This window comes from Solenopsis invicta, chromosome 16, assembly GCF_016802725.1.
Source record: "Solenopsis invicta isolate M01_SB chromosome 16, UNIL_Sinv_3.0, whole genome shotgun sequence".
NCBI lineage: Eukaryota > Metazoa > Arthropoda > Insecta > Hymenoptera > Formicidae > Solenopsis > Solenopsis invicta.
The window spans coordinates 1723046-1747381 of record NC_052679.1 but is presented as its reverse complement, the minus strand read 5'-3'; the positions used below and the strand labels follow the sequence as shown (position 1 = coordinate 1747381).

The 24336-nt window shown below is 37.2% G+C and overlaps 3 protein-coding genes across 4 annotated transcripts; 2 read left to right on the top strand and 1 right to left on the bottom strand.

Moving 5' to 3' along the window:
* Positions 1-132: 132 nt before the first annotated feature.
* On the top strand, positions 133-6755 carry LOC105193755 (DNA repair protein complementing XP-G cells). Its single transcript, XM_026131976.2, has 10 exons — positions 133-1528; positions 1628-1878; positions 2030-2205; positions 2455-2895; positions 3062-3278; positions 3378-4729; positions 4827-4925; positions 4983-5196; positions 5360-5596; positions 5684-6755. Exons 2-10 carry the CDS (start codon positions 1791-1793, stop codon positions 6346-6348), a joined length of 3489 nt encoding a protein of 1162 aa, XP_025987761.2. The 5' UTR covers positions 133-1528; positions 1628-1790; the 3' UTR covers positions 6349-6755.
* Positions 6756-7351: 596 nt separating this feature from the next.
* LOC105196098 (spastin) lies at positions 7352-16279 on the top strand. 2 transcript variants are annotated; one of them, XM_011161844.3, is made up of 7 exons: positions 7352-8438; positions 8565-8735; positions 9454-9726; positions 10844-11199; positions 11317-11648; positions 11725-12035; positions 12388-16279. In XM_011161844.3, exons 1-7 carry the CDS (start codon positions 7889-7891, stop codon positions 12549-12551), a joined length of 2157 nt encoding a protein of 718 aa, XP_011160146.1. In that variant the 5' UTR covers positions 7352-7888; the 3' UTR covers positions 12552-16279. The 2 variants fall into 2 exon arrangements, with proteins under 2 accessions (XP_011160146.1, XP_011160147.1); XM_011161845.3 differs by lacking the exon at positions 9454-9726 and having other exon boundaries at positions 7835-8438.
* Positions 16280-16461: 182 nt separating this feature from the next.
* On the bottom strand, positions 16462-21666 carry LOC105196096 (nucleolysin TIAR). The gene is made up of 3 exons (XM_011161843.3): positions 20231-21666; positions 19657-19953; positions 16462-19445 (listed from the first exon to the last, which is right to left on the bottom strand). The coding sequence occupies exons 1-3, from the start codon at positions 20816-20818 to the stop codon at positions 19149-19151; spliced, it is 1182 nt and encodes a 393-aa protein (XP_011160145.1). The 5' UTR covers positions 20819-21666; the 3' UTR covers positions 16462-19148.
* Between the last annotated feature and the right edge of the window lie 2670 nt (positions 21667-24336).

Sequence of the window (24336 nt, the reverse complement as noted above, 5' to 3'; positions counted from 1 at the left end):
TATATGTCCATATTTCGACTATGCAATTTTCTAAATTTATCATATCAATTCTTTTTAAATCGCAAAAATACATTTTCGAGAGATAGAAAACATTCGATCAATTTTATATATCCTCCTAACAAGCGATCATTTTAAACAGTAGCATCATTGCATTTTTACGGAAAAGATAACGCGTTTGTTTGAATAAAAAAATTAACTTATTTCATACGTTACGTAAAAGCGATCGTTATATTTTATCGTATCTTCCAGCGTATTTATTATTTATTTGCTCGCTCGATCTATAATCTTTGATATAATTATTTTTTGACATTTTCAAAACTCGCGATGAACCAGCTATTAATATGACGTCCAGAAATAACTTAACCTATCCGGCTATCCTATCGAATCGACATCGAAACGATATTTACAGTTTGATGATTTCGACTGTCGAATCGATATCGATTCCATTTTCATTTCTCACTGTAAGGCTAGGGAACTGGGGAGTGGCTTTCCTCATTTAAATCACTTTAGTGCTATACTATTACGCTTTAGTTTTTTTTTTTTATTTAATTTGTACCGTGTCGAGTGTCTGCACTAGCTGAGATTTTCTGATTCCGCCCAATTATAAGTTGCAAAATAAAAACAAGTTAAAAAATAATAGTCGTGCGTTAAATTATAAGCGGCCGCAACATAAATTAAATAGAACACAACTATTGTAATGAAATGGCTAGATGATGGTAAAATGATAAAATGTCGCTCCCCCTTATTGACGGGGGCACATATCTATAAGCTGCAAGGGCAACACATATCTATATAGTACATTGCACTTTTTTATCTCCTTTTTTGTCAAGTGAACATATAATTCTCGCAATACGCAGTGTATATACGTAATGCGCGCGCAAGTTTTTTTTTTTTACAAAAGTCGAATATCCCAAATCACAAACGATTCCCACGCTCCTTCTTTTTACGCGAAGGCGCCAAGATACACGTCGGAGCGGCACGGCGCGGAATTATACCGCGAGCGTGATTCCGATACGATCTACTATTGTAATTGCGTGTTGCGCCATTTTAATTATTATCGCGTTGCCCCTATGGGATAAATAAGATGCGCAATTGACTTGCTGCGCTTTAAAACACAGTCAAATGTCGCGTATTAAAAGCAATGCGTCTTCTCTTGCCATATATTACGATCGTCTTTCGATCGTTCGAATCACATGAAAGATCATAGATTGATTGCGCAACGTATATATTTGAATTTGCTCCAAGTTATTGTAGCAAAGTTTGAGTTATTTCGCAGGCACCTGCGAACGCCAGCGAGCGCAGCGGAATGCGGGGCAACCCAGGAGAACCCGAAGCGATTCAACTCTGTGTGACCGCTATCACGTCGCGCGAGTCACGTCGAATTTAAAAGTTTGTTTTCTTCGTCAGCTGACCGCGCGCGGAGTATGCGTGTGTGCAGGCAAAGTGCGAGCCACTAGACCAACGCTTCAACCGCTCGCACTCGACTCGGAATATCCAATCGTTCCACCAAACTTGTATACTAATTAATGTATTAATATAGTTATTAAACTCCTCAACTTGTTGATTTCTAATTGTCCGCCTGCCGCGCACGAGTTCTCAACGCTACTTGTTAATCTCGTATTTTTAGGTTAACTATCAGGTTATGTTGTATAACAGATTAAATTTGAAAAAATTATGAAGCGCTTAGAAAATAAAAGGAAAAACAATACATGTCGGGAAAATCGTACATATAATTGTCTCTTAGTGACACGTGCGTGCGTTTCCCTGCCATCGCGATTTCTAATTGGATAATGGGAGTATATGGCTTGTGGAAGTTGCTCGAGGCATCCGGAAAACCGGTACCCCTGGAAAGCCTCGAGGGCAAGGTCTTGGCGATCGGTGAGTATATCTTAATAATCTTATCACTTAAATCGTTCCGATATATTTAAACTTTATTTTCCAAGTTTTGAAAACATCAACTCAACTTAATCTTTTATTATTCTAAAGTATAATTGATTACAAAGTTTTATATAACGTATACTTTTCACAGATGTATCGATATGGATATACCAAATATTGCAAGGATACCAAGATCGTCATGGTACCCCTAGACCTAATGCCCATTTGCTTGGATTATTTACTAGAATATGCAAACTCCTATATTACAAAATCAAGCCTGTATTCGTCTTTGATGGAGGTGTACCCATGCTTAAGAAAAATACAATTGTAAATACAAGATGGATAATATTTTTTTTTTAATCGACAAATAATTAATAATTTCTCAATTGGTTTAATGCAAAATTTAATGCAAACAAGATACAATATACCGTATGAAACCTAAAAGTTGTGCACTATACATTTACGCGCAAGCTAAACTGTTCTTCTATCTTGATTATAATATTGTTCGTACTTAATTAGCTCACCGTGGGAACCAGGTAGTGAGAAAAGAGCCTTCTCATTCTTTTGTGTTTGCAGGCCTTGCGCAGGAAGCAGAAATCTATTGCCACAAGTAAGGCGCAAAAGATGAAGGCGGATTTGATAAACAACTTGATAAAGCACAGCGTTGTAAAAACTGTTCTTAACAAGGATCAAAATTCCAAGGATCAAAATAGCGAGGCGATACAAATAACAATGAATATGCAAACCAAACGTTCCGATCAAGATATGTTTGCTCTGCCTGATATGCCTGGTATCAGTGATATACAGAATTATGTCGATGACGATCAACACGATTCTGACACTATTGTCCAACTGAGTCCACGAAAACAGTCTAAATGGATAGGCAATATACATAATGTTGACGTAACGAGCAGCGAATTTAAAGCGTTACCTGCAGACGTTCGTTACGATATACTCACTGATCTTAAAGAAACGAGAAAACAAAATTCCTGGGGCCGCTTGCATGAAATGCCACAAGTATGTATTAATGTAAAACTGGAAATGTAAAAATGTGTAACGTGAACGACAGATTGTAGATTAACTCTTTTACTAAACATATATATATATATATATATATATATATATATAGAGAGAGAGAGAGAGAGAGAGAGAGAATGTTGTAAATATTGGTATTTGATTGTAGGAATCGCAAGAGTTCTCAGGCTTCCAATTGAAACGTTTACTTAAACGTAGACACGTGCAAACGTCTTTAGAATCTGCTGAGAAGGAAATGGGTGGAAAGACACTGACATTAGAGGAGTTGGACAAACTGTTGACTGAACAAGGTGTTGATACAAAGGGCAGAGACGCGGCTTTTCGTATAGCCGCGGATGATACAACCAGATTGATTTACATCTCTGGTATGTGCGCTAAACGTTGAAACGTTGAAATTATTTCGTGCAGCATGATATATTTAATTGTGATATATCTAATAATAAATTATATATTATTTTATGCAGACAAGAATTTGTTAACAACAAAATCTGTTGCAAACGAACCAGAGGGTAGAAGTGCGGATACAAATGAACAAGTTGAACCTATTGCTGGTCCAAGTAATCCCACGTCAATTGTAGAAAACATTGATGAATATGAATTAAATGATTCCGACAGTGAAGCCGATGTATCAATCTATGATGATTCTTTATCCATTGCAGAAAACATTAATGAGTATAAATTGGACGATTCTGATGTTGAGGTCGATGTACCAATCTATAACGACTCTCTACTTATCGCAGAAAACATAAACGAATACACGTTTGATAGCGATTGTGAATCTGAAAATAATATAAACGAATCATTGACATTATCGGGGAAGAGCACGATGAATCCTGCATTAACATACATGTTAGAATATAGTGGTTTGTCTCAAAATCAGATTATGCATGTTATTAAACGTAACAAGGATGAAAGTCATAAAACTACGAGCAAGAATATAAAAGCAACCGTAAACGATATTTGTACTGAATTAACACAAGTTACACAACCAATGGATGATAGCACGATGTTAACAATTCCTGAAAATTGTGAGCAAGTTTTGAAATCTGTACAACCGCAGAGTACGAAGGATATATACACGCCCAAAGAGAATAAGGCTGTTGAATTAATTATGCCTAATCCAGATAATGTCACTAAACTATTGGAAAGTGATGTCAAGATTTCAAATGTCACTACCACATCTGACACTTCAAATTTAAACAAAGAAATAATATTTGAGGAGCGTTCTGCTGCAAATGCTTTCTCCTCCAAATCTAACGATATAGCGCAAATAGATACGTCAGATTCTGATTCCGATGATTTCATCGAAATTCAAGATGTACCGATATATGATATGAATATTTCAAGGAACACTACGGAGAAAAAAAATATCGAGATAACTTTTAAATCGGATAAAAAACTAGAGGACGATATGTTTGCCGATATATTTGAAAAAGTTAATAAAGAAGAAGTTATATCGATAAGTAAAGAGCAAGAACAGTTTGTCAATACAGCAAACAATAAATGTCCAACACAATTGATTTCTAAACACAGTAATAATTTAAAAGATAGTTTCTTAGATACTATAGCTGAAGAATCAATCGAGAAAGAAACCAATATTGAATTGCCAGAAAATACTCAGCAAGACGAATACTTGAGCAAGAATATTTCGTCGACTGACGAAGATAAAATACATGACGTCCAAAACTTGAATAAATTATCAGAGCAAGATGATACAGATACGCCTACTCAAATTAATCCTCTTGATGAATGTATACAGGAGAAGCCAGTAGAGAGAGTGTTACCTATTAACGAAGAAGATTTGATGGAATTGAAGGTAATTTGATACTCTATTCCTATAAGTGACTGGACAATTGCGTTTTATTGTATTTCTGTTTATTTATCTCTTAATACGAGGATATTTTTAATTGCAGGGACAATTAGAAGATGAGCAAGAAGAACTGGCAAAAGACATTGGCAAACTCGAGAGACAAGCTACCAATATTTCTGACCAAATAAGAACCGATGCACAGGTATACACTTGAAAATGTACGTTATATTTGCATGTATGACATTATATTTGTTTATAGGAGCTATTACGTTTGTTCGGCATACCGTATATAGTAGCTCCCATGGAAGCGGAAGCCCAGTGTGCATATTTGGAGCAAATTAAATTAACCAACGGCACAATTACTGATGATTCTGATATCTGGCTTTTTGGAGGTCAATGTGTATACAAGAATTTTTTTAATCAAAACAAAAAAGTATTACAATTTCGTTCCTGTGATATTCAACATCATTTTAGTAAGTATCATTACTATTTTAAGATGGAGTTCACACAAAGCGATTAATAGAATACTAATTTATATGTGTGTGTGTGTATTTTTATGAAAGATTATAAGAATGTTGAGTATTATGTGTACATAAAGTATTATACATTTAATAAGAAAACAATGACATATTGCAGAACTCAGCCGCAATCAATTGATACAATTGGCCCTTTTGGTTGGCAGCGATTATACCACAGGGGTGACTGGCGTTGGACCAGTTACCGCGCTAGAAATATTAGCCGCATTTCCTGCCGATGGAGACAATGTGTTATATGGGTTACATAATTTTTGTTCATGGATAAAGAAGGGAATGGTTGCTACTCCTGGGAAAACAGGCTTACGCAATAAATTGCGAAGCATGAAATTGAACAGAGGTAAGCGGTAATCTCACCTAGATTGATAAAGACGAGTAAGTGAAACAAGTAAGTGGATTGCGAGTATCGTAACTGACTACTCGACAGATTTCCCAAATCAAGCGGTTGTCCAAGCGTATCTCTTTCCCACGGTCGACGAATCAAAGGAAACTTTTACCTGGGGTAAGCCGAACGTTGTGCTACTTTGCGACTACGCTAGGCAGAAATTTGGATGGACAAAGGGCAAATTCGACGACACGATGATTCCGATATTGAGAAGAATGGAAGAAAATAAGAATCAAAAATTATTAGATATGTATTTCAAAGCGAAAGCGTCTCCGCGTTCTATCGAACCAAACTTGAGTAAAAGAGTACAGAAGGCTTTGCGCAGATTAAATAATGACGATATGGACACGGACAGTAACGTAGATGACGAACCTCGAATTAAGAAAAGCAAAAAAAGCAGTAATGTTCAAAAATCGAGCGATGGAAAGAATTCAATTATCGAACTTGAGACATCGGTTCAAGAGAGTATCCCGTCTATTAAAACAAGTACTATCCCCGAGAAATCTATTAAAGCCGTTAAAAAGGAATATACTAAGGAATATATACCACAACGAGAAAAAGATAAGGCATGCGCGTTAGAAAGAAAATTGCACGCTATAGAAATATTTAGAAAATCGAAACAAGGCCTGGACAAAACGAAAAAAGTCAAATGCAAGGTACGAAAAATCAAAGAACAGGCAGAATTATCGGAAAGTGATAGCAACTAGATCTATTTGATAAAAGAAAAAAAAATGCACATTCATTATATAGATCTCTTTTGAAATATGTTACTATGTTAATATTGAGCTCTATTTCTTTGTACAAGCTCTATAGTAATGCGTAACTAAATTGAGCTAAACTGAGATTTTTTTACAATTTTTTCTTCACGACAAGAAGAGAATTTAATAGTCATTCGTCATTATATCAATAATATACCTTTGTATTTTATCGATAAGATTGGGTGGTTCTCGAATTTTTCACGTCGGCATGGTGCGATTAAATTTGATAAATTTATATACAAATTTATTATTAAATATATACAACATTAATAATAATGTAACAGAATTGTCCTATAATTTATTTTTAGAATGTAAATTTGTTAATTACACTTATTAAAATCTGTCTATATGTTAAATGTGATTATTTCATTTAGTGATTACACAAGTAAAATTATGTAAAAAGTTAAAATAAAATATATATATATATATATATATATATATATATGTATATGTATATGTATATATATATGTATACATATGTGATATTTCGAATACCGGCCTACCCAGGCCTACCCCCATATGATTTTAGCACAGACTTGAACCATTTTTATCGACAGTGTCGCAAAATAGATGTGAGTCGTTAGCAAACGTTAATGCGTCGAGAATTCGGGGAATTCGAACGTTATACATATTATTTATATTAGGAAAAAAGTTGGCATGGCCGCCTTTCAGGTTTTCAAGGTTCCTCTTTGACCGATAGTGCATACCTAATAGTACCGATCGTTGGAGAGGTGAATCGCGCGTTCGAGGGGCGTCGAAAAACTCAAAAATGGTCGACTGGTCAAGAGGAGGAGGGAGCGTTCGCGAGGCAGCAGACCAGCGTATATAGATGAAAACAAGCGAGGCTCAAGCTGAACCGGCTAAACGGAGAAGACTCTTCTGGTCTGGCCTGGTTCGAGCGGCTTGACCACTCGACTAGCTTAGAGCTTGGACTAGTTCTCGCTGCTCGCTCGTCCCTTGATCGGTTGTGTGTTCACCGTTCATCACGCAGCAGCCGGCTGTCGTCACTTTGTGAGAGCAACGCGAGGGAGAAGCGAGATCGATTCGTGCCCGTCTCGTTGCCTTTTCTTCCAGAAGGTATTACGTTGCGACACTTGTAACGCGTGATTCTTTTCATCTTGTTCTGCCGTCTCCTCCTGCTCCTCCTGCTGCACCTGGTTTCTTCCTGTCGCTCCTGACACCGCCTCTGCCACCACCTATACTTCTATGTAGTCCCCGTGTCGACAGCGTCGACAGTGACCGAGTGACGACGAGAACGAGGATGTAGGTCTGTTGGCGTGTCCCTTGTTCAATGTCCCTGTGCCATCTCGACGATCGCCGCCGCCGCCGCGTCGGGAATGTCGACACGGCCACTCGTTCACCACGCGGATACCACCATCGTCCACCTCCACCATCACCACCATCACCAGCAGCAACAGCATCACCACGATCGATCACGAGCAAGTTGACAGTTTCACAAACATAGCGAAGGTCGCATCTTCCTTGGGAGATGTCTTGTAGCGATGGCGCGCCACGCTCGACACGTAAATTTGGCCCAAAGTCGCCGAAAAAGTTGTGCGTGACCAAGAGCGAGAACGGCGACAAGACAACGACGACGATCAGCTGCGCCGGCCACCGTCACAACCATCACTATCATCACAGCCATCATCGCTTCCTGGACGGCTCGCAGCCGTCGGTACATAAACGCAATCTCTACATTGTCTCTTTTCCATTGATATTGCTGTTCAACGTGCTGCGCACTCTCCTGTATCAGCTGTTCTTAGTATTCAAGTATCTGTATACGTCTACGTCTCAGTTGATCCAGCGCAGGCAGGCATCCAAACAGGCCTATCAATTGGAGATTGTCGTAGGACAAAATCCAATGGACAATCGTATGGTAAATGGCACGCGGATAGAAGGCGAGATCATGTCCTCGCAGGTACCTAGACGTCCCATTGGGCCAGGTCCTGGAGATCCGTTGCTAGCCAAGCAAAAGCACCATCATCGCAGGGCGTTTGAATTTATCAGCAAAGCCCTCAAGATCGACGAGGATAACGAAGGTATAATACATTGTTTATCAATCGAAAGAGCTAGAAAGGCAGATGCTTGTAAAAACGTCAGTTATCTTGTATCCATTTTATTTTTAACCATTTTCTCATTACTTGTATACTCTTATACTGAAACAGGACAGAAAGAAATGGCGATAGAATTGTACAAAAAAGGAATCGGAGAATTGGAGAAAGGAATAGCCGTGGAATGCACCGGTGGACACGGCGAGGTATGGGAGCACGCGCAAAGACTTCACGACAAGATGTGTACGAATCTGGCAATGGCGAAAGATAGGCTCGATTTTCTCGGTTAGTATGCTCTCGTGATTAGGCTTCGACGTCTTGTTGTTTCGCACCGTGGCATTTCTTAAGCTATTCCAAGCTTATTTACCTATGGTACCGCGACTAGCGACTACTGAGCTTTGTTTCTTGCGAAAATAATTGATAGAGCTATCCTACTTGTTTCAACAACAGGGTCCACAGGTAAATCTCTGGCAATGGCAAAAGAAAGAATCGATCGATGTATTTAGCATGCTCGTGTGCAGTTTATTTTATTTTCTCGCGTGCGTGCGAGTGTGTATACAATTATACACTGTATACGAGCGTGTACGTATGAGTGTGTACGCATGCCCGCGTAATATAATTTCCTAGATGGTTTACCATGAGCACAAGTCACGTTTTTATTTTGCATTTCTTTGAGTATTTGGAGTACTCTCTCTCTCTCTTTGTGAGTACTCGAAAAGTGTTAAATAAAAATTCGCACGCGAATACATGACATCTGTATGTAAAATACATACAGATACAGATTGAGAGCCCAATCTCTCTCACGCGGTACCCAAGAGTGATATAGCTGATTGAAATCTGGCTCCGCCTTTTACTCCGAAACAGAATATCGTTTGATACTCGCGGCGGCGGCGACAACGCGGTGGTTCGGTTCGAGCACGACCGAAACATTAGCCTGATTTTCTCTTTAGCTGTCTATAGTCTTACTGCAGCATGGCAGAGAATGTTTTTTTCCTTTTTGTAGTGAGTGTGCGTAAGCTGAGAAAGCTGGGTATCAACCATAATATCAACAATCGCGCACCTGGAAATAAAACGGACGGCGAACATCCGGGAAAGCATCTGAGGGCTCGCCGCAACACGCACACTTTTCAAACCGCTCGAACTTCACCCAACATTAATCACAATAAGAACACAAACAATATACACACGACAGTTAACGCTGGACAGACTATGTGTACCCAGATTCCCAAGTTAAGGCCACGTTCACCAAAAAACTGTTTCGCTCATACTACTGAAGGTATTGTTCGTCTGAGATTCTGGGCTTAAGTTCTGGGCGAAAGAGAGTCGAATGCAAGTAAATAACGTAGTAATGCTATCTAGTTCTCTGTGGTCCATTCGTTTCCATTTTAAAGAGATATTTGTTTCGTCCTCTCTTGGCCCTATGCACATTATTCTTTTCACTTTTTACAAAGGTGAGAAGGTAGAAAAACGTAGGCGAGTAGGCTTGCGTATTTACGTAGTCGTCTCTTCATGTCTAGTATATATCTTATCTTTTTACAAGCTGCCGAATTTCGCTTACTGTATATGCTATGAAATTTTTTCATTAAAGCGCCTTGCAAGTAGATTGAAACAATTTTGATTTAAAAGTTATTTATTAAGTACACGTTAAGACAGACATACGATTAAACGTACATGTGTGTACACTATCATCACGTCATCCTGTCGTGACTACATTGAAAATTTTTTAGTTTTTTTTTTCTACATTTCATATTTATGCGATTTATCCGTTTCTTTTTCCTCAATTTTTAGTCGAAACAAACGTTTAAAAGGTACACGGTTCTACATATGTAATGTTGAGGATTAATCAATGGTATTAAAGTGCAAATTTTTGCTAATTGATTTAATTACACATTATCGCATAAATATCACAAATCTTCAGACCATATTTTGTTGTATTGAATTTCTTTACATTTTACATCATAGTTTAATTAGATTATAATTCTGCTTTTGACCAAAGCAACACGACACCAATACACGCAATAAATAATAATTGCAACTTTAAGTACAGATATAATAATAGAAAGTATCTTAACACGTATCACATAAATCTCTATTTAAAAAGAAAATAATTGAATTCTAATCAAATTGATTAGATATTATTGAATTATGTTACGAGTGAGATATTTGCTATCACGCGATAAATTCACATTTTTAATACACTCCACTAAAGCAAACGATACAAATAGCATTGTACAAAATATAACTTGGCTGTAAACATTGTTTTCTTCTTACTTTTATCTTCTTTGCAATAGACCCTCCTCTTACTCGTTAGACTATGATAAGCAGAATCTGCATTGAATAATATCGATAACAATTTTTTTAAGCTTTATTCGTAAGTACAGACATTGTTTCAGCATCCGGTAGGAAACTGTCGGTTCCTGGCAAGCGAATAACAGGAACACCCTTAAGTAAGAGTCAAACGTTGCCTCGAAGCATGGGTAGATCGACACCTATTCAACCTTGCCACAAGACCTTACCAATCAAACCGTCCTCCACACCACCCTCTGTGAAAAGACAGCTATCTGTACCGGGCAATGGTTCGCCCATAAGACGTCCAGGAACACCGACTACCTCGAACAGTAATAGAAGTACCCCAACCAGAAAAGTACCCATTTTAAAGGGTGTGGATCCAAAACTCGCGCAAGTAATTCTCGACGAGATCTTGGAAGGAGGAGCGCCAGTGCAGTGGGAAGACATTGCTGGCCAAGAGGTAAGTAGATGGATCGTTTGCGATTGTATGCCCGCGAGAAACGTTGTCGTCGTTTATGTCTCTATCAGTCAGTTGTCCTGCCGATATATCTCGTCTCACTTAATCTTGAACTTTCAGACCGCGAAGCAGGCTTTACAAGAGATGGTGATCCTACCGTCACTACGACCCGAGTTATTTACCGGTCTGCGAACACCCGCGAGAGGATTGTTATTGTTCGGGCCACCGGGAAACGGAAAGACGTTGCTAGCGCGTGCCGTTGCGACTCAATGTAACGCAACATTTTTTTCGATATCTGCCGCTAGTCTCACATCGAAATATGTCGGAGAGGGTGAAAAATTAGTGAGAGCCTTATTCGCTATCGCCCGGGAGTTTCAGCCATCTGTTATTTTCATCGACGAAGTGGATTCGTTATTGAGCGAGCGAAAGGATAATGAACACGAAGCTTCGAGGTATGAACCTTGATGTATTCTTTTTGTTTCTGTCTCATCATCGATTATAATCATCGAATATCAACGTCTTTTTTAGGAGGCTAAAAACAGAATTCTTAGTCGAATTTGATGGTTTGCCATGCAATCCAGAAGAAAGAGTGCTCGTTATGGCTGCTACGAATAGACCACAGGAATTGGATGAGGCTGCGTTAAGGCGATTCACGAAACGCGTATATGTCACATTGCCTGACTCACAGACGAGGATTGTCTTACTCCGAAGACTCTTGGCCAAACACAATGATCCATTGACGTCCGAAGAGTTGAACGAGATGGCAGTTCTTACGGAAGGATATTCGGGAAGCGATTTGACTGGATTAGCTAAAGACGCAGCACTTGGGCCTATCAGAGGTAATCACTGAATTCTTTATAAACTTTTGTATTCATCTTCATTTACATGTACATGAGTGGAGATGTCCATTATTGGGTCACTCATTTTATAGCTTACGTGTTACTAAACTAAACGTCTTGTTGTTTTGAGTATATGTACCAACACATATTGTTATTACAGTTATTGTAGTTAATTTTATATCTACTGCACGAATAACTAATCTTGTGTTAGAAATCTTTTTTTTTTTAATTTGTTCAATTATGTTTAGTAAAAATATGAAGACAGTTTTTACCAAATGTGCATGAATAGAAAAACATCTATTACATCTTGTTTGTATGGTTTAACTAAAGTGTATTATTATATCATTCTCAGAATTGAATCCAGATCAAGTGAAAGAATTGGACCTCAATTCCGTTCGTAATATCACAATGCAAGATTTTCGTGATTCCCTAAAGAGAATTCGCAGATCCGTTTCACCGGCAAGTTTAGCTGCCTATGAGAAATGGAACTTTGATTACGGAGATGTGAGTCTTTGATTTGAGATAAATCATTCGAGTCAAAGGTTCCAGAAATAATCGCGTTTCAATTAAATTTAATCTGCAAAAAAGGACTAAAAACACTTAAAAAGATCGAAACTATATAACCAAGTAATAGTACAGTCTTGTATTTTTATTCTATCTTACGAACACAATATTGATATTTATAAAAAAAAGACAAAGAGAGAGAAAGAAAGTTAAAGAAGATATTGCCCTTGAAATTCCTATGGTACTTTCGTATTTGGTGATAAAGTCATTATATTCGTTCATTATTGTCACATTTCACATTAAGCTTAGTTATCTGATTCTTATTATAATTTAGAGCAATCACCTTAAACCTCTAATCTTTTGTGATAAATGAAACTTGAGTTCAGGGAATGATTTAATGTTAAATGTGTCTTGAAAATATGTTTTCCATTGATTTTAAGGAATATTCTATATGCTTTATGTGTTATTTCCGGTGATCAGACGTTTACAGTTTAATATATAGCTTTAATGTTACCAGTTCGATATATTAAAGAAAAGCGTCTTTATTATTTATATTTATTTATATACTCTACTATTTTTACGATTTACAGTTCCTTTGTACTTTGGTACTTGAAATCCATGATACAATACCGTTTGTTATGATAATTTGCATTTAATATCAAGGTATGTATTACCGCGATTAACACGTTAGGAAATATATGCATTTAAAAAAATACATGTGATTTAGCGCATAATCTACAGTTAGAGGGAATCTTTTAAAAGTTGTAAATATTTTAATTATTGTGTCGTTTATAAAATTGACATGAGCAAGTTGAACATGACATGACTCGACTCGTTATTGCAGCAATAGAAAAACACTGTCTTTGCAAACGGAACAGTACACGTCCAATCGGATAATAAAAAAAATTGAGTCTATCAATGATACATATAAGAAAAAGACGAATTTATGGTTAAGCATTATATTCGTGCGACAAAGTAGAATATACGCATGCAAATATGCAAACAAGTATCTCTGCAACACGCAAAATCGAGCAGAAATAATAAATTTCATTTCTATTTCATCAATCGCGCATCGGTTTTGTATAAATTGCGCCATAGGTGTATCTCTTTGAGTCAAGTTGCGAATGTTAATCTTGTTGCGTTTGATATCATTTCCAAAATTTGTTTGATATTTATTGATATACCAATGCGTTAAGAATTACATAACCACTATGATGCACAGAATCACGTATACAAAAAAAACATGAAAAATAATCGGTGAAAGGAGAAAGCGAGTCTGTTTCTGTTTTAATACAAAATTCGATAAGACAACGAACTGAGAATCTAATCTGTGCTATATGAAATCCTAAATACTTATTTATAAGGATTATGCATAAGCTCGACGAACGTTGTTATCGCATACACAAAAAATGTAAGAAATCTGTACATATGTATATACATGTATACACATATATGTATGTATACAAAATATATACGTGTATGTATGTATATGTATGGTCACCGTTTTTATGACATTTATCTATTGCTTCCGATGCTCAAAAGTAGAATAATTATGCATGTATTAAAGAAATTAATATATTTAACATATGGAACTTCTATATTATAACGCAATTACAGTGTAACAAATTTATTGATCATCATTCCAGATCAAACATGGCAAACACCCGTAATATCATAAAGATAGGAATATCTCTGTAGTTTTGTAGAATAATAATTTTATCGCGCATGTATAAGTTAACAATTTATTAAAGAATTATTTCATCAATGATTACATGCGGACAACGCTCTTCTGATACAGTGGAAGAATAGAAAATGTTATTTGCAGATGAAATTAATAAAATTATTTAATCATGAATCTCTGTGTATGAATAGAATACGATGCGTTCGTAAAATAGATATTCCATAATAGATAAAACGTAAAAGATAAATATAACTCCGATAGCAACACGACTCATAAATTTCGAGATTCACACTGTTGTAATTACAAAAAACAAAAAATCATGTGATGCTAAACAGCATTCAAGAGCTGTGATGTTACTGCGATGATATAACAAACTTGATATTTTCGCGGCACTTTAATATGTATTTATATAAGTGCACAAGAATGCAATATACAAATATTCTTATAATTTTGGGTCTTTCTGAAAATTGAAAACTTTGTTAATTTTTCTAAATAAAGGCGAATACGAAGCCGCGATAAAGGTTCGATTTGTTTTTTTAACATTAACGCAGAGCTTCAGCATCGTCATGAAGCTAACTCTGCAATTTTATTTCCAAATTACTTTGTGATATTAGTTTTTTATATTAATTTTTGCGCACTGCCTATATGTAGATTATAATATTATGTTGTATTGTATATATATATTATGTGATATTGTAAAACGAATTGCGTTAGTTATGCTAGTTTAAATTTATGATAATTTTGCACAAACAAATTGTTTCGCATATGAAGATGGATTATTCAAAGACCCTGGCCTTCTATTGTGGAACATGCTGAGCCTTGATTAAGTTATTTTGCTACTTTTATAATATTCATGTAATGATAAAAATTGAGTAAGAATAATGGTCGGGTATAACATTTATCCTAAATATACCATTTTATCTAATAACGAATATACGAATGTTGCAAAAAACTGCATATTTACGAAAGATTTTTCCCTTTTAAACATTGTATTTTTGTCGTTTTTGGAGATATTGGTTGTGTTTAAATGTTTCACAAGTGACTGTTTTAATAATTTTTAAGATTTCATGAACCATTGATTAATATTGCTGTTTTCGTGTGACAAATTTATTAAATTATTTATAATTTTTATTAATTTGTAATCTATTCTAAGATAGAGGTACGACCCGTGTATATCCAGCAGTATTATAGAGCATTTTCAGCAAACTACGTTGTAAATTACACGTTAGATTGCCACATAAATTTTTCTCAAATATTCTTTAGTAATGTATATACTATGTTATACTGTTCATAAGTTCGTGAATTTGTTGGCGATAGAGAAACGACCATCACATTAAAGTACAATATATTTTTTCTCACATCATCAGCAAAATATGAAAATTTTTCACTTTTATTACATTGATATTTTTGCCTTTCCATATTCACGAACTCATGAATGATAGAGCATCTATAATGCGGTAGTCTACTTCCGACAAAATAATTATACATATCTATTCAATAGATGTTCACCAAAATAACTAGATTAAATCCATAACATAAACAGAATAGCACAGCAGAATTCTATACAACTATAATAAAACGGACGTATATCATCAGTGTGTGATTGATTCGAGGAATCGAGCGTCTAGGAAATATGTAATAAATGTATGTACAGTATATACATCATTTCCCCACATCTGTGCTTCCTCTTACAAGCAAAGTTGGAATTTTTAAGAGTGTTCACAATTTTTTTCTTTTTTCTTTGCCTTAGTTTGCAGCATTAAGAAACATGTTTCTGGATAAGAACATATTTAAGAGTAACGTTATTTGTTATAATTGTTACTACAAACTTTTTTCTTTCATCTATATAGATATTATGCAAATACCATAGAAAACTTACTTTAGCGCAAATTTTAGCTAATAAGAGACACGAATGTTATTTTTCACATAAACTGTCGCGTGAATTGTTGAAACGTTCGATAAAAGTGATTCCCTGAGAATATCTTTGTAAAGTCCAATTGTTGTGGATAGTTATTGTAGGAATGCATTGGTTGCAAAATAAAACCGTGTATTACATGTATCTGAATATAGTTGATTTTGTACACAACCATGCAACCACGCATGTTACACATCGTGTATAGATTGACGTATATACATATTGAACCTTACCTTACTCACCATACGCGACAACCAAGAAGACTAAATTAATACACGCAAGTGGGATAAGTTAATGTATTGAAACAAACGAAATAATGCACATTATGTATTTTAAATATTTATTCCTTTTTTTTTTCATTCAAAAGGACAATTTGTTTTTATTATAAGATAACATTATCCTAAGCATCTTCGAGGGTTCGACACCCTGCCGTACCTAAATTATTCTTTATATAACATCTTTTGTTTCCTCTCTTACGATTTTTCTACCGATTACATCGCAGGCAACTCCGTTTTTCCTTGAATTGGCTTTTCGTCCGATATCGTTTTATCGCAGCCAATCGAATCATTACCACGCCCGGCTTCATCAATTTCCCTCGTTTATTATATACTGACTTTATACAAATTGGTTTTGAAATTTTTTTATGGCATTTTACCGTCGGTGGTGAACTGAGATGATAAGCATTCGCACATGTCAAACATCGTTGGAAATAATCCATTTCGATCCTTTTTACGAACTTCCGCAATACAAAATGAAATAGTACTCCATCATCTTGTTCAAACAGGGATATTTATTATTTCGTCGGAACGGTAGATACCTCAACTCAATTTGAGAAGAATGCAACGGACGGGACACGACGCGACGCGACGCAATCACGCGTACAAATCTGATAAAACAAAAGTTGTATCATAGAAAACAATCGTGTAATTAATAGGGCTCGTGTGTTTAGAGCACTAAAGCACCGAGATACAGCATTATGTAACTAATTCATAATAAAATTTTTTTAGTTTCAAATTGTAATTGCCAAATAAGACTGAGACAGTCGATTCTGTACAATATTCTGTACAATACTCAATTGAAATTGGAAGAGAGAACGATGGACGCGATGTCCATCTGTGAGATATATTTACTGTACTATTTGACACAATTATTTTCACAGTAAGATTCCTGATTCGTCCCGATTTGATTGTAACGTATCCAAATACAACGCAAGTTTTCCTCGATCGGTAGCTTGAGAGGCTAATCGCCCGAGCCCTAAAAGATTAGCGAGGATACCGAAGAGAACGAGAAAGCAACACTATACACTATTAATTGTGCTACGCGAACTTTCGTTACGCGTTAACTTGGAAGACACGAAGGAATCGAATCGTGTCATATACAGACAGACTACGATAATAATTCGCAAACATATGTATATTACATCATGATTGATTGTCAATCGAATCCACGCTATGTTGCAAGATACCAATTACCGACATCCGCGTAACAAGTAACCAAATATATGTTTTCAATTTTCATGCATGTGTCTTAATCTCGAGACCAAGATATCAATGACTCGTCCCTTGATGAGAAATATCCCGATGGAAGTATGCGTGCGTTTATTATTATTGTAAGACTTAAATTACATTTATTATTTTTCGGTTGTCCGACCTAGCCAACCAAATCTGTTTATACAAACGGCGAAAAGTCATTAACATTATGTTGATATACGACCAAGTACGTCATTACCGATATCTATTCGGGTCATTAACTATACTCGTCGCACCTTTAACACGGCGATTAATTCCCACGTTTATTCTTTTTCTCAAAATTTTAACGAGAAAAAGTATTCTCGTTAAAAGAAAAAAAACCTCCCCGGTAAACGCACCGTGTACATCGCGATCTTTACTCATTTGCAGATGGAGTATAATGTTCGAAATACACCTAAAACATGGTAACAGACCAAAATATACGAAGAGAGTGCGAGCCGATGCACCATTTAACGTACAACGTCGCAGCAATTAACGTATTTGAGCTTACACTCGTACAAGGGAATCTCGATTCACTGATGTCTTTAGCAAAACTTACATACACGCGCGCGCGCGTTTTACACACGTACATACATACACATTCTCTCTCTTCCATTATTCTTCTTTGAAGAGAATCATAGCAAAATTTTATACATTAACCACCGACGATAAATATCACACAACGAGATAAAATTGTAACTCGTTACTCAACTCTCGCAGAATTTATTTCTTAGGGAGCCCCGCACGCCTTAGCATACACGCGTCCAAAAGTCTAGCTACATCACAGGCGCCGTGTGTCTAGCTAATCGCTCTTCTACCTTACTAACTATGTCCAATATTAGCAGTACTCTCCAAATTTATCTCAAATCAACATTTGCCGCGCGCGCGTTATTCATCGACGATCCGAGATTGAAGAGGAAGTGAGAGTCGAGATATCAGTGGCAAAAATATTAAAAAGGTATCAACAACGCAAAAATTGCCGCATACGTACGTCACTTGCGCAGCACAATGGGTGCGGGGCTCGGTTGAATTTCGGGGATCGCGAGAAAAAGTTTGGAGATATACCTGCTTCAATGTCGCATGCCCAAGCAAAATCATGAAATCTGATCGAATTCTAGACCGCGCAGCGATGCTTTGCAATCTATCCTCATTATGTCAGATTTATGTATGTTACAAAGTGACGTTACGCGCATCTATGATGGAAAAGTAGAAAAGAAAATAACGTTTCTTAGTTATTGAAGGAATTGATTGTGTGAAAGAGGAAAAAAAAAGAAAATAGAAAGGAAACACTCATACCAATTACACATTATCCATTATTCTTTTTGTCCTATTACAGATTCGATTTATTTAATGAGCGAAATCAGATCTCAATTAGAAACGATTAGTTTTGTTGTATTGGCATTAGCTCGAATGTTAATGTTGAAACAGGTATATGTCGGGACGATTTTCGCGCGAACCCCGGGACAACTATATCGTAACAATTAGCCGGTATCAATAAATCAGTTTCATTGCGTAGGGTACTGATGTGGCATGGTGTATGTTACCATAGTGGGCTGTTGGCCCGGTGGCAAGGGCGCACTCGCTGTCGGAGGTGCCGCGGTGGCTTGCGTCGGTTGCCAGGCTCCCGCGCCTGGAGTGGGCATCCTCATGCTGTTCATATACTGAGCCTGCTGTCCATAATATTGACCATAGTATTGAGCAGGCTGCAAGAACTGGCCCTGCATCTGCGGATAGCCTTGTGGATACCAATAACTCATCTGTTGCCCATAACCATATGGGTATTGTCCTGCTCCTGCTGTCACCTGTTACAAATAAATGTTTACATTTTTATTTCTGTAATTTTATAATTTTATCATAGATACGTCACACGCAACGTGCATCGATATCAACATGATATTGGACAATATGATATGATAAAGATCAATATAGAAGAAATAAGCAATTTTTATACATAAAGAGAGATGGATAAGAGAAGCGAATGTTTTTGATATGTTTGTACGTGTAAATGCTAACCTGTTGAGCTTGGTGATTAGCATTAGGACCCACACTGTTTGGATCACCATTTTCTTTTCCCCAAAAACATTTAACAATGCTACCATTAATTTCTGTATTATGCGTCGATTCGATGGCATGTGTAGCAGCTTCCTTGGTTGTAAACTTGATAAAAGCATATCCCTTGTCTTTGAACACTCTTATATCTTGAATAGTGCCAAAAGGGGAAAACGTTTTCTTTATCAGCTCATCCGTGATACCGTTCGTAAAGCCGCCACAGTACACTGTACAGTTGGTTGGACTACTTTGGTTATATACCTGTTGGGATTAATATTGGGATTAATATACAATGGGATTAATATTAAATTTGAATCGGAAAAATGTAGAATCAAGGGTCACTAGACAGAGGTGAAGACGACGACGATGACGGAACATCTTTACATTAGACTGGATGATGGTAGACTAAATTGTAACATTATATAGAACGTTACGAGAAACAGTATCGAGTAGTAGGAAAGTACTTGCTAATCAGGAATATCGTAGCAAATAAGTAGTCATTGGCAAGCTTGGAGCTAAGGCTAAGGCTTTGACGTACCTCCTCGTAGTTGGGTTTACTATTGTTGGAGTGACGCGGCCTCTCGGACCTCGGTGGTGGCGGTTTCCTAGTGGACCAGTTGGTCCTGATGCTGCGCGAACCGAGCCACTGGCCGTTCATCGCGTTGATCGCCGCCTCGGCCTCGGACTTTTTCACGAAGGAAACGAACGCATAGCCCTTACTCTTGAGAGTCTGCGGGTCCCGTACGATCCTGCAGTTACTGATCTCGCCGAAAGGCGCGAAAGCCTCCTTGAGCGTTTGCGTCTCGATCTCCGGCGAGAGATCGCCGACGAATATGTGATGGTGGTTGCTGGTGTCGAGTTTGGGCTGATTGCCCGGGCTGGTCGCCCAGTTAACCTTCATCTCCTTCTCGAGGAAGGAGCGCTTGTTCATGGCGGCCAATGCCGTGGCCGCGCACTGATGATTCGTGAACTCGACGAAAGCGTACGGATCGTTGCCGGGCTCGCGGATAATCTTGCATCCCTTCACGGCGCCGATCTGCGAGAAGAGCGCGCACAGAAGGTCCTCGGACACCGTGGTGTCCAGATTGCCCACGTACAGCGTACGTGGATTACTTTCCTCGCTCATGTTCGCACGCGCTGTTACGGACGCACCACCACTATCACTGCCACCACCGCCGCCGCTGCCGCTGTCGCCGCCGTCGTTGTCGACGTCGTGGTCGTTCTCGTCCTCGCCGCTACCGCTGCTGTTACCGCCGTTGCCGCCGCCGACCACCGCCGCCGCCACCGCCGCCGCGCACCGTCGCGGCAAACGCACTTTCACTTTTCGCTCGCTAGCTCTCGACACTAGAAGCTCTCGTTGTCTCGTTCGTTCGATCGTTTCGCTCGTTTGCGCACACTTTCCCCTCTCTCTCTCTCTCTTACTCTTTCCGTCTCTCAATCGTACTCCTCCCTCTCTCTTTCTCTCGCAGCAGTCAGCTCGCCGAAGCTGTCCAGCGCTCTCACTTCCACGCGTAACACGTTACACACGGCTATCCGCGAGAACGCGGAGTTCACATCACTCGCGGGCAATCGTTCGGTACCATCGAGCTTCCGGATACTTACCAGACAACGATCGGGTAATTTTTTCCTCACGCACGACCGACAATAAGAACGCTAAGCTACACCCAGCCTCTACGTCATACCAACATAAAATGGCCGCCCCGCGCCGCGCCGCTTCACAGCTCGCTCGCTCGCTCAGCCCGCTCGGCGGCGGCTAGTGCGGCTACCACTGCGCCGCTTTCCCTTTGACACGAGAACGCCTAAACTTGTAGATCGCGTCTCGCGTAAACAGTTGGCGCGCGCGCGCGCGCACACGCCCGCATCCACTCGCTCAACTTGACGAGAAAATTGAAACTACTCACGCTTAAAATTCATCCGCAGACACGTGTTTTGTATCAGCAGTCGAGGGGCTTCGTAACAGGTAGCGCGAAAACTCGTGCGGATCATTGGCCCCCTCCCTTGCGAAACTTACTAGTCCTTGTCCAGTCTGTTCTTCTCGCTATTCGTCGTTCGTCGCACAATGGGAAATATCGCGTATGTGGAAGTGACGCTTTATGCCGGCATTGCAGACACCCGCAGATACCTGCGCGATGATCCAATGAGCGTACGAGTAGTGAACGGACTAATTGCGGCACTTTTTTCGATGGTTTTCGGAATGTAATCTGTGGGCATGTGGATTTTAATTTTAACCCAATTGGATTCGAGACAACACGTCATATGCTCTATTTTAGTTCTCATTGGATGATTCCGGCATTAAAGCGCACTGCACTCGAAAGCGCGCTATATGTAATTAGTTTTTAAATCGCCGAAATCGCACGGTGCGCTAAACGTTGATAAAGGAATTAAAACTTACTCTGTATATATATTAAAATATTGTAATAATACAAACTCATATAATTACAATTTTTATTATAGCAAAATGTTTGACAAGAATATCTTACATTATTCCATAAGCTTATAATATTATTCTATTACTTTCATTTAATTTCAAAATAGAATTAATATTATGCTTATATTACAATTAATTTTACGTTATGTGAAACTAATGTTTAATTACATTAATTGTTGAGTTACATCTAGCTAAAAAATATATGTATGCTACATATATAAAAGAAATAAACTATGTCACTCATTATAACTGGCCAAAAATACATAAAAACTTAAGAGTATATTAATTGTATTCTATTCATTTTACACACACACACACACACATACACGCGCGCGCGCGCGCGCGCGCGCTCATACACACATACACACACGCACAGCATTATACTATATAATAGATATGTCATTATACAGTTAATATAGTTTTATGAAAATACATTTTATTTATGCGCGCGATTATCTTATAATTACAGTTAGTATTTTTATGCTATACTATGTATTTTTGTACACTTTCATTACTAGATATCAATTTATTATCCGTATGTATATTAATAATAAAAATGCAGGTATAACATTATCTTATTTTGTTATTTACTAAGTATATATTTTGTTGTACAATTTAACTAGCTAAATAAAATATTTATATTCAATTATTTTTTTATTGCACAGATTTTAATAATAATATAGCCAAGAAATTGTAAAATATGTAAATTGATTAAAAAGTTAAAGTGGATTTAATAATGATGTAAGAAATAAAAAAAATGTGTGATAAAACGTATACAATAAAATGATGTAAATTTAGATTACAATTTTAATATTGTGCCGTTTTGACTATTTAAATTAATACTAAGAATGTAGAAAAGCAATTTGAGATATATTATTTAATTTCTATATTTCTCAAATTATCTCACATTAAATATTGCTATAATTACATTTATTAAATTCTTTCAATCATGTAATAAGAACTTGCCAAATTTTGGCACATATAATATACATAAACACTAGGGGTGTGCGGGTACCTAAAATCGAGTCGGGACCCGAACTTGAGTCGGAAACCGAAATCGAGTCAAGTCCCGAAATTCTGTCGGAACCCGAAATCGAGACGAAATCCCAAAATTTTGTAAATTTTGAGTACTCGGATCTAAAATTGGGTCAAGAAGCGATCATAGATCTAAATACTTTATACACTGATGTGAGAAAAAAATTACTAAATTTTAATAATTATTTGTTTGAATATTGCCCCAATAAAATTTTTTCCAAACGTAAATATATATTTATTTAGTACAAGGAATAACCACTAATTTAATTATTTTTTATTGAGTAAATACTTATGTACTGTAAGTAAATATTTCATTGGCAGTATTCAAATTTAGTAATTCAATATAAACGAAATGCCTTACGTAAATTCAGTAATTTTGTTCTCACATCAGTGTATAAAGTATCTAAATCTCTGATCGCTACTTGACCCGACTTTAAATCCGAGTACTCAAAATTTACAAAATTTTGGGATTCCGTTTCGATTTTAAGTCCCAAACAGATCCCAAAAAAAATTCCCGATCCGACCCAAACCCGAAATCTCGGGTAACCGCACACTCCTAATAAACACATGATTGGATGATTTAAATAGGTTCATGCATGTAGTGAGAACATTCATTAAAATTTGATATCCAGAAATTTTTTAATCTGTAAAATAATCGAGCTGTAATTTAGCATTTCAGTGACAAGATTTATATCTTTGTAAAATTTGCTTGAGCAAAACTTATGCATTAAACAAAACTTATAAACTTAAGCTGTATAAATGTATAGAAGTCATTGGTTTGCTGCTATTCAGTCTTTTACAAGTATTAAATGATATATTTATGATTATATTTTATATATATATATATATATATATATATATATATATATATATATATATATAAACATATGTGTGTATACACAAATGCATATACACACAACACACGCACGCATGCACACACATATATATACAGAGTTTCAATTCCTGTCAACATTTTACCTTATGAGATGACTTTATAGTGACTACAACTACAAAATTCACTCTGTATGCATGCAAACATGATACACGTATACAGAGTGAATTTTGCAGTTACAGTCATCTCTTGTGATAGGGTAGTGATCATATGCCACTCACGGCTCACTTGTGAATTTTTTGCGGTCCGCCGAATCATAGTCGAAAATATAAAATTATATATTTATCAA